General features: G+C 48.6%; 1 protein-coding gene across 2 annotated transcripts in view; it reads left to right on the forward strand.

The window, feature by feature from the left end:
* PHACTR3 (phosphatase and actin regulator 3) overlaps positions 1-13,903 on the forward strand; it is a 177,507-nt gene extending 163,604 nt beyond the window's left edge. Inside the window, exons 9-13 of one of the 2 annotated variants that reach the window (XM_072943606.1) lie at positions 4,361-4,416; positions 8,187-8,248; positions 9,284-9,424; positions 11,314-11,390; positions 13,328-13,903. In XM_072943606.1, the coding sequence (XP_072799707.1) occupies positions 4,361-4,416; positions 8,187-8,248; positions 9,284-9,424; positions 11,314-11,390; positions 13,328-13,343 (352 nt within the window). In that variant the 3' untranslated portion in view covers positions 13,344-13,903. The remainder of the gene's footprint in view (positions 1-4,360; positions 4,417-8,186; positions 8,249-9,283; positions 9,425-11,313; positions 11,391-13,327) is intronic. The other variant, XM_072943607.1, reaches the window with a different exon arrangement.
* The last annotated feature ends 3,076 nt before the right edge of the window (positions 13,904-16,979 follow it).

A 16,979-nucleotide genomic window follows, 5' to 3' on the forward strand; every position in this document is an offset into this window, starting at 1 on the left:
GCAGGTAGCGGGCCTGGGACTTGAATACAGACTTGGTGTCTGTGTCCTGGCCTTGGTACTGGCCCTGGGGGTGACGTTTGCAGCCTGAGGAATATGGATGGTACAACCGCGTCATTTTTTCTCCTAAAACCCACTCCAGGTGTCCTGTCACCCTGCTGTCAGTGGCCTGTCGGCTCCACCTCCCTCTACCTGTTCCTCTTCATGCATCACCTGCTGGCTCTCCTCTGTCCTCAGTCGTGTCCTGTGTTCATGGCACAGGGTCAGGTGTGGAGTTCAGTCTTCATCGCACTGTTCAGGGGAGAGGCAAGAGGGCTGGGAAGCCCCTGGTTCCTAAATGCTGACAGCCGGGTTCCCTCGCGATGACTCACGCCGAGGCGTGCCCCGCCCCCGCCCTGACCTGCTCCAGGTGTCCCATGCCTTTACCTCCCGCTCAGGTCCCCAGGGCCTGTCCAGGGTGCTCCTGGTCCCCCCACGTCCCCGCCTCCTGTGTGCGCAGGCGGGAAGGGGGGTGCCCTCTCTATCCTGGTTTCTTTTCCTGGTGTTGCTCCCACGCCCACGCGGCGCTGTAATTGGCTGCCACACTCTGCTTTCTCGGCGGGGAGAGTCAGAAATAGACTGTGGTTTCCCCAGTTCCAAGTGGCACCTGCTCATCAGCCACAGCAGCAGTTTGTGAATCAGGGGAGGGAGCCGCCGTGGGCAGAGCTGGGGAATCCCTCGGGATTGCGGGACCTGGTCCCCCTGCCTGAGGCTCCACCCCCTCCTGAGCCCCGCCTCCCCAGAGGCCCCGCCCCACCATCTTGAGCCCCGCCCCTCACCCCCAAAGCCCAGCCACCCTGGGGCTGTGTCTGCTGGGGCTCCAAGCCTGGATGCCCTGGCAGCATCCCTCCTGGGCCGCAGCGAGCTCGTGCCGCGGTGAGGGAGAGGGGCCGGCGGGCCTCCGTTCCTTTGCTCTTTTGTTCCCGCCGCTCACATTTGCCTGTGCCGGGCTCTGGGGTCAACACGGGGAATGAGACCTGGTCACATTCACCTCTCTGCGCCTCGATGGTCTCACCTGTAAAGTAGGAGTAGTCATCCTGTCCACCCTTGCCATTAGGTTGTGGTCAGTCCTGCCTCGGAGAGCACCACACCCCACACCAAGAGTGCAGCTGAGTCTCAGGCAGCAAGGGGATGGAATATTATGTCTGACATGTAATTAGTCCGGCCTGTTTTAATTTGGAGTTTGCAGTGTTTTTACTCTAGAGTCAACATCTCCCCCTTGTCTTGAACATTTCTTAGACTCGGCGTGGCTCAAGGCCTGTGACACCTGTGCTTCGGGTCTGATAGGGTCCCCCTGAGCAACTCTGTGTCTCCTGGTGGCAGTTTCTGTTCTGTCCCTCCTTGGACAGCAATCCAGAGGAGTCCAGAAGTGCTTCCAAGGCAAATCCAATTGGGGCACATCCATGCTCCATCCCCCTCTGCCTGCTTCAAACCTGGTAGTGCCTTCCTGGCTCTGAGAATAAATCCAGATCTGAGCAGGGGTGGAGGGTTGGGTGGGTCCTGCCCCGCCCTGGTCTCCTGCACACACCTCCGCAGCTTAAATGGCACTGCAGGGTCCTTCTGATCTCAGGGCCTTTGCACGTGCTCTTCTCACCCCTCCTGGCTTAGAGATCCCAACTTAGCCTTTGGATCTCACTCCTCAACTTCAGCATCACCTCAGGGAGCGTCTCTGTCCAGGTCGGCCCCCTACCCTAGGCTTTCATAGCGCTGTTGGTTCTTCCTCCTGGCGCTGTTGTTTGTGTGACAATGGGTGGCCTGTCTGTCTCCCACTGGAGCCTGTTCTCCCTGAGGATAGGGCTGGGTCTAACTTCCCACCACCACATCCCGGGCAGGCCTGTCATCAGTGCTCACTAAACATCTGACAGGCGAGGTCGGAGGTCAGGTTAACCCATGTTAGAAGGTCTCAGTCTCTCGTAGTGGGGTGTGGGTGCATGTAGGGCAAGTCCCGACTGGGACTCGACCTGCAGCACTGCCCTTCCCGCCTGCTCCTCTTCCTTCCCCGTGATCGGGGTCCCCCAGGGAGGGGCTCAGGCTGGTGGTGCTGCCCAGGGCTCTGGGCCCTCTTGTCCAGCCCTGGGCTCCTGGGCTCACTCTGGGTAGAAGGGCAGGTTGGCGATAACTCAGCGGGCTGCCCTGTGCTCTGTTCACAGCTGTGTACCTGCAGGGCTGTGTCCACCCAGAGGACAGCCCCTTCTGGTCCATCTGGGAGGTGCCCGGCAGCCAGCTGGAGCCCCACAGTGAGTGGTGGATGTGGAGCTCGATCTGCCGTCACCTCTCAGGCCGATGGCGTAGATTTTGGTGGTGAAATTCCACCCTTTTTAAGACATGTGAGTTGGATGGAATGCCTTTCTGGGAACTCAGTCCATGAGCCGCTGACAACCCACAGGTTTTCTTGCGTCATTTTTTGAGAAACTGCTGTCCCAGGCTAGCACTTTGACAGACTCATTTATACATTGTTCCATTCACTTCTCGTGCCTCAGTGAAAACTACTATTAGTCCTCATTTTGGAAGGGAACACAGAGCTCCAGCAACAGAAAACCTCCACAGGGGCAAAGGAGCTGGAGGTTTGGGGTACTTTCCAGGTTTGAGGAGATACCTGGCCTTAGGTGTCCCTATGGGCACCCTGACTGGTCACTGGCAACCACTAGGCACCAGGCGCTGCCCCCATGTGGACGCTCCACAACTCAGCCTGAAGTTTCCTCTTCCAGGAAGCCGGCCTGGATCACTCCTTCCTGCTCTCCCCAAGCCTAGCACATGCGCAGTTAGGAGACACCGTGTCTACAGAGGTCTGATCTCCCCATGGCTGGCTCCTTCTCCTCTTGTGGGCTTGGCAGAAAGGGGTCTTCCCCCCAGTCCCCCGCCCCATCACTCATCTATCACTTCCCTCTGTTTTGTTTTCTCCACAGCATTGGCCGCTCCCTGCATGGTCTTGTTTGTTTACTGTTTGTCTGTCTTCCCCTTTGGACTGTGAGCTTTCCAAGGGCAGGGAAGGCTTATCTTGATCACCACTGTGTTCTGGGACTTGAAACAGTGCCCAGCACAGACCCGGGGTTCCACAGTCACTGGGTGAGTGAGTGAATGACTGGCATGGGGTGGGGGGATTGGAGCAGGCAGGGGGAACCCCACCCAATGAGCTGGGTTGTGTGCCTGTTGCTTGGGGGGGGGGTGTCCGGAGGCCCTGGTCCCTGGGTCCCAGCCAGGAGTTGCCGGGGGCAGGTTCAAGTCTCAGCAGACATCACGACAAGATGTTAAGCAACCACCCACCAGCCAGCAGACACGCAAAGCCCCCGACGGAACCCAACAGCAAACTGTCGTGTTGAGTGTGGAGGGAGGAGTGGCTGAGCCCTGGGGATGCGCCCCCAGCTTTGTGCTGGGACAGGGGTTATAAATAGAAGACAGTATTACTGGAGGGGACATCCTCTGGGGGCAAAGTATGAGGGCCCCACATTGTGGGCATTCAGATGCTCAGCCTGCTGTCTCAGCTGAAGGGTCCGGAAGCAGGGAGGTTTCTGGCTCTGCCCCAAGGGCGACATTATTGGAGTTACAGAAATAATTGGAGCTTGGCATTCATTTTGGCTAATTATGCCTCCCTCTCCTGACAGGCCTTTTATTTATTTATGTATTTTTTTCTTTTTGGCTGTGTCCTCCAACTCCCTCAATGAGAAGCCATTTGAAAGGAAATGGTAATTTGCCTTCATCTCTGGAAAAGGCGGGTAGGGCGGGTGGGTAGGGCCGGGGCGGCCGCGGGAGGGGAGCTGTGGGCGTGGCTGGGCTCCTGCGCCTGGAGACTCCCGGCCCGGATTGGCTCGGCTCCCTCGTCCCCGCCCCCGGGTAGCGGCGGGACTCCCTCCATCACCCCGCCGAGCCCGTGGGGCGAGGCTGGACCAGGACGGGAGCAGGGCGAGGGCAGGTGTCCCCGGGAGCTGGAGACAGAAGCTGCGGCAGCGCGCGCCCGCCCCTCCCTCCGCCGGTGGCCGGGGGACCATCCCGGGTGGACCTCCGTGCTGCTGACACACGGTGCCCGGGGAGCCGGCCGGCCGGGCCGGGCTGGCAGCAGGAGCCGGACATGAACTGTCGGTGCAGAGCGGGAGCGCGGGCTGCCCCTGCTGCCCGGTGACAGAGGGCCACCTCCCTCCCGCGCGGAGGTCTGACTCGATTTACCAGCAAGAGGCAGCCGCCGGAGGAGGTCCCCTTCCTCTCCTCCCGTTTTTGGGGAGGCGATCTTCAGTGGGGTGCACCAGCCACCTCTGACCCTCGCCGAGCCTGGGTGGAATTCGCCGGCAGCCACCATGGTGCAGAATGTAATTCTAGTGTTTTTCCGCAGACGGCTGAGCCAGAGACCTGCCGTGGAGGAGCTGGAGAGGAGAAACATCTTGAAACGTGAGTAGCGGGTGATCCCTCTAGGGCTAAGGCTGCCGCAGGAACCTGCCGGGCTGAGTGTCTGGCTCAGCGCTCGCCCGCCCGGCCCCGCCCAGCCGGCTGAGCCCTCGTGGGCTCACCTGAGGTCTGAGTCGCTGAGGAACTCGGAAAGCAAGCCCTAGGGAAAGCTGAAACGCCCAGGAGCATCCAGTTTAAAATTTAGGGGGGAAAAGCTCTCCTAGCGTGGTTAAAGATGTCCCTAGCTCAGGGTTATCCGAGCCATCAGCCTGTAGATCTAAGGGAAGGGAATCTATATCCCTCTGCAGACTGGATTCCAAGCAGGTAGGTTTCCCTGGCAGTTTTGGACCGCGGCTCCGTGATGGCCACAGACATCAGGCAGGTGTGGACAGTGTGTAAATCCTACCAGGGAAGGACCTGCCCCTTGGTGGTTACTCTGGGGAATGAAGGGAACAGGTCAAAGGAACAGAGGAGCCCCCGAACTCCGAGGTTCCAGGACCTTCCCTTCCGGCTCCACAGCCCTGGGGTCTCCCCAGTTAGATCTGAACTCTGGGGTCCACCAGAGGCCTCTATGGTGCAGAGAACACCCTTCCATCTTAGGCAAGTCAGTGATGATTTGGGTGGTAAAACTCTTTCAAAAGTGTTTTTCAGTTAGTTCTTATGTCAATAGACTTGAGTTTGCAAGACATTTTCTACAAAAAGTGTCTTCTCAGGGGCCTGGGATTTGAAAATGTTTTCACCTTTTTCCACTCTTTATGGATGAACACTTTAGACATTCGTGGAGTTTCCTTTTTTATTCCGTGAACATCTTTTTACAAAGTCAGGGTGGCGGTGAGGTTGACCTTCTGTCAGAGAGTCGATGGAAGACTGTCTGGGCCGGTGCTGAGTTCTAATTCCTCTCCCCTTTCTTTGACTCGGTACCTCCATTAACTGCCTAGGAATCTCCCTCCTTTATGGACTGCTGGAAATATTTAAACCCTAAGATCAAGAATTCTTTGTTTTGTTTTTGAAACTTAAGACATGGTGACTACTCTCCCATCTCATGTGAATGAGACTGCCTCTGAGGACTCGAGGAAAAGCTTTTCATTGGCACATGCTCTGTAAGTGGGTGGATAGGAAAGTCAAGCTGTTACCAAATAGCTGAATTAAAAAAAATTGTCACTTACTTACAAAGTGTAGAAGTCACTACCTGAGGAGAGTCTTCCAAGACTTGAGTGGAGCCAGTTCAAGGTCGCGGCCAGTGCTGCCTTCGGACTGGTCTGCACCCAGGGTGGTCTGCAGGAGGTGGCTTTTCTCTTGGGTACTGTTTCCCCCATCAGTGGTGACCTCCTCCCAGCTCTTGTGGACGGCCAGGTCCTCCCACCAGCCAGTGGTTAGAATTGTATTCACCTTTGCACACAGAGGTGTAGACACCTTAATAACAGAGCTGGTGCTTGGTGAGTAGAGAAGGCAGATGGGTCCCTGGGACTGGCTCCACCCCCCTTTAGCGGCACAGGAGGGGCAGGGAGACAGTGTTCCTTCCCTGCGGCCCTGACTGTCCCTCCTCCCTCCCGAAGGTCCGGTGCATCCTTAGTCGGAAGCTTCTCAAATGCCCTGGGCAGGAGTGCTTGCGAGTTTCACTGCTGGTTTCTGGTGGGCGTTTGTTTGGTTTTGTTCTGGGGCGATGATAATAGGGCTCCTTATATGTGGTCCAGGGTAAACCGACATCCTCCCTGGCCCTCGACACAGGCTCCCACTCTGTTGCGTTTTCTGCTTTTTATCAATTGTTAGAACATCATCACATTGTATTTGCTTCCCTTCAAATGGGGAGCTCATGAGTAATTGCGATCATGTCAGGAGAACATTCAGAACTGGGCCTGTGTATTCTTGGAGACAAGAGCAGGAGACATGGTGGCCCCTCTATACATGATGACATCAAAGATGAGTTTCTGCATTGGGCCCACTCTGTGCCGGGCATTGTACTCAGTCCTGGCTTGTGTTCCTTCACTTAATCATTGCAACACAGTCGTGAGGGTTGCAAAGTGGTCCCCATTTCCCTTGGGAGAGGCTCAGACCCTGGGAGGGGATGGGACCTTTTACCATAAGTCTCAGCAAAGGGATGGAGCTCAGGTTACGTCTAGGTGGCCTGGCTCCACCATCCGCATTCCCACCGCTGCCTTTGTGGCAGTAGTGCGTCTCTGATCGTTTCCAGGAAGATGTGGGTTTGGGGGCTTTGATCATGGCCCCCTCGTTTTGTGGAAGGCACAGGGTCTTCCGGGTCTGTGAGTACGAGATCCACACCCCATCACTAAGTGGGACTCGGAGGGCATCTGTGCTGGGCTTTTAGGAAGGACTGCTTTTGGAGCTGGTGTCCCACCAGGCACCTGCCCCAGAGAAGGACCCCGCCAGGCTTTTTTTTTTTTTAAATCTGATTTTGTTTCATTGTTTTGGCATGGAGGCTACATTTGGGATTTGTTCGTGGCCTGTATTAAGAAATCTGAAGAATTAGTTTCATATCATCATTTCAGTCCCTCAGGGTTGGCTTTCCATGTGGCACTTGCACAATTTTTTCTAATTGTATCATCATCTTTCGCAGTAGAACTTGTAACTGTGGTTTCTTTTGGTTTTTCATTTGGATTAAGAACCAAGAACATAAGAGGGTTTCGTATCCTTTTCTGCAACACCCAAATGCAAGATGCATCCTGCCTTTTTAGGAAAATCACTGAAAAGTGCAATGGCTGGTCTTTTAAACACCTGTGTACCAAATCCCCCAAATGCGGGAGTGTTTGAAATGCTTTAAATAAAGGCAGGTAATATGAACTTACGTTAACTGCAGGTGTCAGGGCTTCCCTTTCTCAAACCTGGCGCTGTGTCTCGGATGGCTGACAGGTCCCTTTCCTCGGAGTGGAATTCTGGGTCCCCCCCAGGAACCTGAGCCTTTTTTTAGCAACAGAGAGTGCCAGAAATAGGACACCCATTAGCCCGTATCCGCGGGGTGAGCATGCGCTTTACCCTACGTTGCAGCATTCTGCTCCGTTTTTAGCTCCCAACTGGATGCTAATAGTCACACTCCCCAGGCAAAGCCAATTTTGGTGAAAGGCTCGGGGTTCTTTAAAAGGCATGGCGGGTGCCTCGCTTCTGCAACAGTCAGCTGGCTTCCTGAGTACATCTGGATTTGAAATAGATCCTGAAAATACGGATTCCAGGCAAGCATATGTTGCCCAGCCTCTGAAGAGGGTTTTCCTTACCTTACGTTGCTTGGCTGCAAGTGTGTGTGCCGGTTACACGGAGAGGGCGAGGGGAGCAGCAACGGTTCTATTAATGCTCATTCACTCATATATATATTTATGAACATATCAGATATTTGAATTTATCCTGCTAAACTGTTTTTGGTTGCCATCTGTGTTCCTAGGTGTAAAAGGTGTGATGTTTGATTAGAGGGGAGAGCGAGCGAGCTGTCTCCTGTTTCTCCTGCAAAGGAAGACAGAGCGCCCATCTCTGGGGTTGCTTCTGACACAGAACAGGGCCAGGCAGACCCAGGCTGGGACGATGGCAGAACTTCCCTTATCCCAGTGTTTCTGGGTAACAGTGAGACCGTCGTCTCCTGAGCGGTGATGGGCAAAGTGGAGGAAAACAAACCATGGTACAGAGCGACGTGTCGTGTACGAGGTGTCCCTCGTGGTCCATCCTCAGCTTCCAGAAACGTGCAGTTCTTGAGGACACTTCCCTGCTAAGGAGAAGAAAGTCTCAACTTGCTGCTTTCTTATCTTTTCTTTTTTTTTACTCTTTCACAGAAAGAAATGATCAGACAGAACAGGAAGAAAGAAGAGAAATCAAGCAAAGACTGACGAGAAAGGTACTGCCATGGAGGCGCCTGTTTCCTGAGTAGCGAGGGGGCAGGGGCTAGAGGGAAGCTTGCTTCTGCAGCAGTTGGGACGGGGGGTGCAGGGACCCCTCCGTGGTGGTGAGCAGGGACTTCTTGGGTGACAGTGAATGCCCTCACCAGGCACTCAGTGGTCCCTTTTACCACATCCCAGGGTGTGAGTGACACGCTTGTGGACGGTGTCCTCACCCAGCACCACCAGGACGCCTGGCGTGGCCACGTGGCCCAGATGACATTTCCACTTGTTTCCAGGAAGTCAGATGGAGGCCGGGCATATTCTCTATTTGCTTGAGCGCTTTACGCAGTGCCTAAGCAAAGCACGTTTGGGTATCGGCGTTTTCTTCACCTGTCAGGCTCTGGTTACCTTCAATTTGTCTGGAAGTTCCGGACTGCAGAAAACTTGATTAGCCTCAAGAGTTTGTATCTGGGGCTCAGAGTTAAGTCTAAACATTCTGTGGCCAATATAGGTAGCCTCTGTGTACTTTCATCGCCTTCTAGAGCCCTGACCATCTCTAAATTCAGATCTTCTGGTGTTGCCCTTTCTTTACTGGGTTTAGTAATACTCACACTCACACTGTCTTGTCCTGCTCAGAGTTAGTAGAATATCCTTCCTGGACGTGCCTTGTGAGCGCTAGCAGTGTTTAGCGTTTTAACTGTCTCAGTAACTCTTTTGTAAGACACTGAGAAGGTGTTTTTGCACTTACAGCGTATAGTGGAAAGGAAGCAGCTGCTGCTGTAAAATGTTTTTCTAGATTAATTCTTCAACCTTTCCTTGAGCTGGGCTGCGAAGCGGGCACTGCGAGGCTCCTGCAGCTGTGGGTCCTCCTGGTGACGTGTAAAGGGGAGGGGTTGCAATCTGAATGTAAAATTTAAGCTTTTCCCCTTACCTTAGGGTTGTATTTCACAGTTTCAGAGTATTCTATTTATAGAAGTGTGGTGTCTGTTCAGAGCACTTTAAGAAAGCTAGCTTGGCACAGGGTGCCTAACTATGGTGATCTTTTATTTTAGCTTAATCAGAGACCCACAGTTGATGAACTGAGAGACAGAAAAATTCTGATACGATTCAGTGATTATGTGGAGGTGGCCAAAGCCCAGGACTATGACAGACGGGCAGACAAACCCTGGACGAGACTGTCGGCGGCGGATAAGGTACAGAGCGGCCCTGTCTGAGCGGGGCGGGGATGTGTGTGTTACACGTATACAGTAAGGGCAGACCCCGTCATGCCAGGGAGTGGCTGCCTAGACACGGGGTGCCGCCAGCTGTTGAAATTAAGGCTGTGCATTGACCAGATGTTGGTTTCACAAATATAATCCGGGTTTAGGGTTGTGTTTTCAACCAGGGGACACATTTGCCCTTAGGGACATTTGGCCGTGTCTGGGGACATTTTTGGTTGTCACCAAGTTGGGGTGAGTGGAGCCCAAGGATGCTGCTAATCGCCCTATCGTGCACAGGACAACCCCCAGCAGAGGGTTATCCAGCCCCAAATGTCAAGAATGTGAAATTGAGGGGGCAAGGGTATAGCTCAGTGGTAGAGCGCGTGTTTGGCATGCATGAGGTCCTGGGTTCAATCCTCAGAACTTCCATTAAGATAAATATGTACATAATACATCTCCCACCCTCCCCAAAAAGAAGTTGAAATTGAGAAACTCTAGCCTAGGGTGTGAGTCAAAGTAGGCAGAGCTGTCAAAAAAGAGACTCGGTGACACAGGTTTAAACAAAAGGAGCCACAGTGGGGACGAGGGAGGGAGGAGATGCCAGGGGCCTTCAGGAAACCTGCCACAGTGTAGACAGGTGGCTCTGGACTCTGTCCTGGGCTGGTTTCAGTTGGAGGGGTCTCTGAGCATCTGCACCGGATGGTCTGAGAGGCAGGAGAAAGCAAGGAGGCAGTGGGTCAGAGGCAGGGGGAAGAGCAAAGGGAGTTGACCTTCACCCAGCCCTGATGCTGCCCTGAACCAAACCCAGCCTGCCAGGTGTCGCTTCATCTAGTCCTCAAAAAGTCCCTGTGGGAGAGGTGCCATTGAACTGATGAGGGAGGACTAGGAGAGGGAAGTCTGGTCCGGGGTCAGAGGCTGCTGATGGGCAGCACTTAAGCCCAGGAGCATCTGTGTGAAGAGGCCCTCCTGCCTTCCTGCCTTCCTGCTGCCAGGGGTTTTCAGAACTCTTAAAGCCTTCAGGAAGAGGGAAGTCATACACACAGCCAGTGAGTGTGCGGAATTTGCTCGTTGTTCCTCGTTCTTCGTGTGCTGAGTGTGTGTGTGTGAGGTTGTACATAAACGCACACACGCGTGGCATCAACTGGGAGAAACGCAGCCAGGCTGTAGGTGGACTGAGGCTCTTGGGTCTCCGTGGCCCGAGTGCGCCGAGGAGCATGGTCCTGGAGGGGAAGCCGGGCGTCTTTGAGCGGAGCCCTTTGAGTCTGGGAGCCTTGACTCGGCCTTCCCTTGCCCCGGAGGCTGTGTCTGTTGTTTTTGTCTCCCCCTGGTACTCGAGTGCACAGGCACTGGGGAGCTGGAGGAGGGCTGGGGGGAGGGCGGTGCAAAAAACTGAGGTGTGCACCTGACCCACGTGGAATGACTGTGTTTTCACATGACACAAAACATAAACTTAGGAAGTTGGAATGACTTCCTTCTAGATTTTCTAATTGTAGAGTTCCAAGTAAGTTCACCCAAAACTGACCTTGGCTCATTATTTGACGTTTGCGCTCTGCCTGCGCCCTAAGCCCGTGTGGCCCATCTCTCACCCATTCTGGTGGGACGGGAGGGCCGCGGTCTTCCTGCTGCGGAGCAGCGAGCACGCCCGCTGAGCGCTTCCCGAAGACCGGCTGTGGACCAGTTTGTAGGACTGTGAAGATGAGTAAGTAAAAATCTAAATGCTGAACAAGAAGTAGGGTTTTCTTTTGTTTTGTTTTTTAAATCTATCACAGAGTAGCAGAACTCAGCAAGCATCAGGAAAGGTTGTCAGTCCATAAGCGTGAGACTGATTTCCTCTGGTAACTTTTTAAGTTCTTGAAAAATAACACGCTGTTTTTAAATTCCAGGCAGCAATTCGTAAAGAACTGAATGAATACAAAAGTAACGAAATGGAGGTGCATGCATCAAGCAAGCATTTGACAAGGTCAGGCTTCTGTTTGTACGAACCTCATGATACTTACAGCATGGTGTTTATTTTAAAAGAAAATAAAAATGCCACAAAGAGCTAGATGTTCAGGTAAAAAAAAGATTCAGTGCTTCTGCAGAGAACTGTATTGAACAAACAATGCACCTCCATTAAAAGTGCTGGTCACACTCATGAGAGCTTGGTGAAAGGTGTGTGGAAAGCAGTATTACACAGGTCATTGGTTTATTTAAGTAGTTAATGTATATTTAAGAAAATTAGTCTCAAAGGACTGACAGTAATTGCCTATATATTTAATCCCCCTTCTCTAATGTTCAGAACTCCCTAGTTTCTAGAACTCCCTGATTCAGTTGTACTTAGGGGATGCTGTGAAGTTCTCTGTCCACCATCCCCTTTGCTTTTCTGTCCTATTTGAATTTGTATTCACATCTTTAACACAAACTAATGCTCTCCAAAAGTTCTTCCACCGAGTGTTGTTTTTTTTTTTCCCTCAGCAAATAAAAGTTTTTACTCTGTGCCGCTAATGGTGCTGAGATGCAACTGTGACTAAGGTGAAGGAGGCTCCCACTTCCACGGAGCGTGTACTCCAGTGGGGATAGACTGGCTGGTTCTTCCGTAATCAAGGCTTTGCACACAAGAGGGATACATCCTCTGTGCACGTGGTCTTAAAGATGACACGAGATGTCTTGCTCGTGATGAAGTGAGCAGAGACTTCCTCTCTGGGCTCTCTGGCTGCACACTCCTCCAGCATTTCCCCGTTTTTCCTGTGGTCCTGACAAGTCGTAAGGCCTTGAAGTTCTCACGTACCTTTAGTGCTAGAGGGGATGACCATGGTGCCACCAGCTGCCACCGCAGCAGCTGCTTTGTCATTTCACCCTTGGTCCAAAGATGCTCAGGACCCAAATACTAGGAGGAAGGAAATCCTGAATGGAGATACTGCATTAAACTAAAAAATGGATTCCTTTCCTTTTCTGTTTGTCACAAAGTGGCCACTGCAATTGTTATTGAAAAGATTTACCCTGTAAGGCCAAGGCGGCTGTAGAACAGAAACCAGATACAAAGAATTCCATTGTACAAGGCGGTTTTACTTTGAATATATCGAGAGGAAGAGGAGGTCAGAAGGGCAGGAAAAAATGATGCAAATATAAGTTGTTTTAAAATGTTTAAAGTTTCCCCCCATGACTGGCATATTTTTGGGAATAGATCATCGTATTTTAGAGCATTTAGGAAATGAACATTCCCCCTAAAACATTCAGAGTTATTTTTAATGTTTACTCTGTGTTAAAAAAAAAGGATATAATTACTGCATATTCTGTATATGGTTTTGCCAGAATATTTAATACCTCTTTTCATTATACTTTATTGAAAGAGATGTGTGTTAAAAATATGTATTTTCTCTCATAAGTCCTTGATAGCTTTCTTAGATGACAAAATTTTAAGAGTGAGTCTGAAACTCAGACATCAGGAAATAATTTTAAGATTTTTTATGCCACTGTATTTTAGCACTTAATGTCAACTTTTAGAAGAACAGTATTTTTAGTCATTTGAGATTTTCTTAAGTGTATTACGCATTACCACACATTACCAACTCCGTAAGAATGAAGCTTAACTCTGATTTCCAGTATTAATCAACTCATCACTGCTGCTGATTTAGCAAAGCCTGGTCTTCACGTGTACTTCAGGGGCTTACCTAGCAGCTTTCACACTAAGTTTTAGGCAGTCTTAAGAATCAGCATCTAATTCCTCTTGGGGTATGACAGAGGCCCGAGAGGTGGGAGCCCTTTAAAACTCTATGTGACTTTAACCACAGCAAGCCCATCCTCACATACGGGACTTCTGATAAGCTTGTGACAGCAACAGAATTATGTTGTGGAAGGTTTTGGCAATTTTTGCTTAGAAGTATAACCTTAAATTATTTGTCCTTTTATAATTTCTAGATTCCACAGGCCATAGAGATTTTCTTCTGAGAAGAATTGTGTTTAATTTTTGATACCAACACTGAACATTCATCAGGGAACTTTCCTGAAGTTCAGCTCACGACTACCTGCTATGTTTGTGAGAGGAGCAGGGTCATGTAGGCAGGGGAAATCCTGGCCACACTCACCTGTAAGAGGAGGACCCAGAGGACACACTTCACTCTTTGGTGTCTGAGGAGTGTGACTTTGGGGTCAGTAAGACCCCAAGGAATCTACCAGAAGAAAACTGCTGTCTGCCTCCCCCCTTGTTTTCCAGCTCTGCGTTGTGACGGAGAACGGTGATGTGCGTCGCAGGGTCACCAGCCTGGGCTCTGGCCGAGGGACGTGTGACGCAGTGTATCAGTACCATGTGGAAAAGGCATTTTTATTCTGAACACGATTAATCTGAGAACTCTTTAAGTTCATGTTCTACAAAATGATTTACTGTACTATACTTTTTCTTTTTTATATATAATGTCTAACAAAAAATACAGCTGCAGCATTTTGATTCCTGTTAATTTTGTTCTTTAATTAAATGACTACTTATTGCAGGAAATTCACCTGGGCGTTACATTTCTTGGGGTTGAGGGTGAGTTTTTTTTTTTTTTTTTAAGAATAGGGATCTCTGAAACAAGTCAAATTTTATTACTTTTGAGCCATCAGAAGCCAAACACATCAAAGAGAATTCAAATTTTTTGTGTGTTTTGTAAATTCTGTTAGTATATGTGGTTACTTGGAAAATCAAATTATCCTTTTCAAGTTAATTTATGTATCACTGAGTAATGAACCTGGAAATAAGTAACAACTTGTTGAAAAATTCTACCAAGATGAAAATTATGCCCTCCTTAAGACTATTTTTCAGTTAACATTTGCAGACATTATTAAAAACTCTGTTACAAGATGGAGTCGAGATTATAAAGAGGAAATTTACCCCGGCATAAAGGTAAAAAGTAATCTTGACAAAAGAGAGAAAGTAAATTAAATAAAAATAAATGTTCCCTGAAGTATATTTTTACTTGGCCTTTGAGTAAGTGTGCTGGCTAAAATAAGCCCTTTTTCCCGCCTTCCCTCTGGGTGCATCGAGGCAAGGAGCACAGTGGATGGAGCACGACCTTGGGATCTCACAGAACCTGTGCCCAAATCCCAGCTCTGCACCGTTCAGCAAGGTATTTACTTCCTCTGCAGGAAGGTCTCTCTGTCTCACTGCTGCTATAATCTGTAAATGAGATAAAGGAGGTAATGTGGCTCAGGTGCCTGGCACATTCTCAGCATCCAGTGACTGTCCTCCGCCAGTACGGTTGCCAGGTGGCCCTGGAGCAGCTGGAAGTCCCCTGTGACTTCTCACTGCACGGGCTGCCTCCTTGCTCTCCGTGACCTTCCTGTTCCGCCGCTTTAAGGCTGGAGTGGGTCAGGCGCCCCCGGGAAACTGCTCAACCCTTGTTGAGCACTTTGTCCTTAGGGACTTGTGATTGGTCCTAGATGCTAGCAAACATACTGTTAGTTGAACTAGAGTGTTTTATAAGAAATCACTGTGCGGTAGAAAAACTCCAGCTCTACCTCTTACTTGCTGTGTAACTACTGTCTATGAATCGCTTGACTTCTCTGAGCCTCAATTTCTGTGTCTGTGAGATAAGATGATATCTAAATCCTTTCTGTCTCGAAGCCACTCCCTTAATTTTATAAGCATTTATGTCTCTGTGTTATATTGTATACTTAATACGTATTTATATATGTGTACTCTATTTTATACATAAACTGTTATTGGTGGCCAGTCAACCCCCCCAAAACTTATTTTCTATTTTAAGCCACACATTAGCAGCTCCCTCTTTCATATTTTATCAGTTTAAAATGTTGGAGCCCAAACTATGTGAAAACAAGATTTCAATCTCCCTCATATAGAAATATCCATATAACTACTTACTGTGAAGCAAGGAAAGGAAAAAAGTGCCTCTATTCTAGAAACCATCCTGGCCCCCAAAGCAAAAAGGATCAGCACTTAAAAAATAACTGTGCCTATAGTAAGAGATAGCCTGGTAGATGGGACAAATGTTCTGGGTTTTTTGCCCAAGTAAAGTCCCATAACTAATAGACAAATAAAATTAAAAATTAAGATGAAGTACAAGATACTTAAAGGATGGTTTGGTTTGGTCCAGACTCAAGGGTTCGACCGTAAAACCAGAAGCTATTTTCATTGTAATCAAATTTTTTGCAGTAGTATCTAACTTCTATCAGTGTATTTTTATTGATCATAAATTATTACCCTAAATTATATTTCCATATTTCATGTTCTTAGCAGGCATTCTAGAGATTGAGATTAACTAAAACTGTCACTCAATTACTTATATTTACACTGCACCTACTAAGTATATGTAATCCTGCACTAAATAAGTAGATGACATGGCATCTCAAATACCTCTCATCCTAGTTAGTTGGAGGAACAAAATTAAAACACAATTGATATATCACATGGTACTGGTGACATACATGATATGTACATAAACTTACATGTTTTGTGTAAGTTTGAAGATAAAGTTTATATACTTAAGAGCCTGAAGACTTAGAAAAAAATTCTGTGTTCTTACTCAGTCACATATATTACCTGAATTATCAGAATTCTCCATGACTAGTAGTAGTCATTAATGAGGTTTTTATGCACGACTTTACAAGTAATTTGTTTTTATTTTAACAAAATAAAATGATTAACTATTAAAGTAATATTAAGTGATTCAAGAAATTATTTTTAAGGGGTTTAAAAGATTTTAAAAACTTAATTGGTAATTTTGTGAGAAGAAATTAAATCACATCTAGAAGCATCAAGTTTTAGGCCAGTCTGATAGGGGGACTGGTGCATTGTATGATTTTTGTGAAAAAAAATACATTTTAAAAACTGTTAAAAGGGCTTTGAAATTATGTAATTTTGGGACAATTGCAATGTATTAAAAAATCACCTAACATCAAGAGGTCCACCTTGTGGAAATACATGGTAACTACAAGTCTACATTTATTCTATTATATATTGGAGATTTGAAAGTCAAGCTTTTAGTTACACAACCAAAGTCCTTCAATAGCAAACTGATTTCCAGAAAAGCAAAATTCTAATTATACTGTTAAAAGTACTAGTCACACATGATTCCAATACCCATTTACCCAGTTCTTTTCCAGAATTTTTTTGTTTTTCATATGAAAGAAGTATCTCAGAAAATGCTGATAAACAACTCAATATATTGAAAGTTAAACTAAATATAGGAAAATATCTTTAAACAATGAATGACTAAAGTTACATTTGTGCGTTTTTTTCTGTGAGCTTACTGATGACGATGGCATTGGGAACGTGTCTCAGCAATGCTAGGATGAACAATGGAAAAGCGACCAGTTATCAGTTCCATAGCTCTATGAACGCAGAACGGTGTTTTATATTCACTGTAATAAAAAAGACTTTTAAATCTTTAATCTCAACTGTAAATCTCCTTAAAGACTGTGAACAGGGGAATTCTAAAGACCATGTTTTCTTGACAACAAGCAGTGGTAGAGAAACCTGGATGTGGTATACATGCTGGTGATGTTTAAAAGAGGAAAGAAGGCTGTTTTATGTATGCCTCACTACTTTCTAAATGCAGTTTGTTTTCCCTTTTCA

This window comes from Vicugna pacos, chromosome 19 (genome assembly GCF_048564905.1).
Source record: "Vicugna pacos chromosome 19, VicPac4, whole genome shotgun sequence".
Lineage (NCBI taxonomy): Eukaryota > Metazoa > Chordata > Mammalia > Artiodactyla > Camelidae > Vicugna > Vicugna pacos.